At 39.8% G+C, this 2500-nt stretch overlaps 1 protein-coding gene across 1 annotated transcript in view; it reads left to right on the forward strand.

Moving 5' to 3' along the window:
* Positions 1 to 2500, forward strand: part of LOC138044872 (uncharacterized) — an 81358-nt gene that overhangs the window by 65672 nt on the left and 13186 nt on the right. Inside the window, exons 19-20 of the mRNA XM_068891274.1 lie at positions 1254 to 1438; positions 1751 to 1906. Of these exons, the coding sequence (XP_068747375.1) occupies positions 1254 to 1438; positions 1751 to 1906 (341 nt within the window). The remainder of the gene's footprint in view (positions 1 to 1253; positions 1439 to 1750; positions 1907 to 2500) is intronic.

Genomic DNA, 2500 nt, shown 5'->3' on the forward strand with positions numbered 1-2500 from the left:
TTTATTTATCGTGGCATGCCTGAAAACTAGCTAATAGACCTCTTTACAGTTGTGTGCGTAGTTACCTGGCCTTAAAATGAAAGTGAGGCTGGTGTTGACCTTTTTATGATACAGACCTCCCTCCTTTTTTTATGTTATTGATGTTGCTGTCATGCTATATTCTAATTAGTAAGAATTTACATAAGAAAAGCGAGGTTTCCATCAAAACAAGGTCAAGTCCAGCCTCACTTTCATTCATAGACCAGGTAACTAAGCACACAACTGTAAAACGGAGTATTAGCTAAGACCATTGACCACGTTAAATAAAGGTTATTGTATTGTATTTTATTATAGTGTCTCAAAGGTTGAAAATACACGCCTCGTGTCAAAAGAATATACAAGGATTAGATTGGAGCAAAACCGTACTCAGAAATGAGGCGGTTTATAAGTGACTTTTCAAAATGCGTAGCTACTAGTACATGGTGCATATAACTTCGACATCAAGCTGATAAGCCGCTATACATGAGATTCAATAAGTTGGGTGGAATATTTTAGTTTTCATCGAATTGTCTGAGCCAGTAATAGCAGGCGTAGTTTCACTAAGTGGTGAGTTGGAAGCAAATGTTGCTACAGTAACGGTTTAGTTGGGTAAAGCTTAGTCGCCTTATGCTGGGCTACCAGTGGTGGACAACTCGTGTAGGAAATCATTGTTAGATTTATAACTATTGCATGCCTGCCACATTTGATTTATAAATGCCTGACATAGCGCAAAGAGAGTTTGTAATATCACCCAGTCTTGTCATGGTGGGTTTCCTGGAATTTGCATCACCCCATCCATAGGAAACAAAAGGTGAAATATCAAGTGAAGCTATGATCTTCGCAGTTGTGATCGTAATTTTTGCATTTGCGTAGGGAAGCCTGAAAAATTCAGGACTTCAACGGGATTTGAACCCGTGACCTCGCGATACCGGTGCAACGCTCTAACCAACTGAGCTATGAAGCCACTGACGTTGGGATCTGGTCATTTGTGGGTTCTAATGTTGCCGTGAGGAATGAATCAACGATGAAATGATATATTATTTGGATCATATATGAACTACTTTCATATCCGCAGTTCATATATGATCTAAATCATATATCATTTCATCTTTAGGTAAAATATCATAATGATGATTGCCTATATGCGTGTTTGTGTGAGCTGGAATGAGCTGTGCGTTTGCCGGAGGCGCTGCACAGAGTGGAAACTCATTCAGTGCATTTGTTTTAATTGGCAGAAAAAGCAAATGATGATGAAAAAGAGGATTTCAAGATAGAGATTGATTTCATGAAAACGCTCGGGCGGCACGAGAATGTCGTGACCATGTTAGGATGTTGCACTTTGTACCCTCCTTTGTGTCTGATTGTGGAATATGTACCCCACGGAGATCTACTGCACTACCTCAGAAATCTCAGAAAAACGGTAAGACGTGAACTGAAGATTGACAATTCAACCAACCAATCAATCGATCGATCGATTCATCAATCCATCCATGCAGCCACCCATCCTTCGATGGATGGATGGATGGATGGATGGATGGATGGATGACTCGATCGATCGATCGATCGATCGATCGATCAATCAATCAATCAATCAATCAAAGCGATGGTACCACATGAAGACAAAAAAAGCCACTAAACGGTTTTGAAGTGGCCTGGTTTTCAAAAATCACTTCAAATCTTTAAATTATCGAGCTCGTTCAGTGTAGAGACTATAAAATTTCTTATTCTTTAGTTTGAGATGCAGAATCGTAAGCTACAAGGAGACAATATAGACGAATTGAAATACGGAGCAAAAGGCACTTCATCGGAACCTGACATAACCAGCACCGGATCTGTGATGGAGCCAAGATACTTCCAGCGCCCATTAGTGGCTTCGCTCAGTGAGGCGGTAGGTGCAATATCCGTGAACTCTTTATGGCAACAACAACAACAACAACAACAACAAAAAAAGAAATAGTGCTTTGGCACGATGTGGACATTGCGCAAGTTCAGTCCTGTCGTGGTGCAGATATGCAGCTTATCAGATGAACGCCCTTTTAAATAAGCGTTCCAAATTGTCCCCTTACTTTGTCTTTAACTTCATCATCTCTTACCTCCGGAAATGCAGGCAACAAATGTCAGTAAATTAAACACAAATACTTCAAGTAAGATAACGCTGATCTTAAAACACCCATAATTCTAATGCCAACCCCACGATCTGATGCCTATAGAACAGCCGCGGGAATGCTATAATCAGTTTTTTTTAAAGAAATAACAGTAAAAACTAAACTCTTTGCGTTTATTTTTCTCCACTGATAAATTTCTCTATTAGATCTGTTTGACTTTTTAACCGAAATATCAGGGAATCGATCCTATACTAGGGCCCTTTTCTTGAAAGCCCAAGACTTTTCAGGCATGTATCCCTCTGTACCTTCAAAAGGAAAACATCTCAAGGCATGAAATTTGACAAATATGTTAAGCGTCCTTCACACGGCAAACTTGA

The sequence above is a fragment of the Montipora capricornis genome, chromosome 1, assembly GCF_036669925.1.
Source record: "Montipora capricornis isolate CH-2021 chromosome 1, ASM3666992v2, whole genome shotgun sequence".
Lineage (NCBI taxonomy): Eukaryota > Metazoa > Cnidaria > Anthozoa > Scleractinia > Acroporidae > Montipora > Montipora capricornis.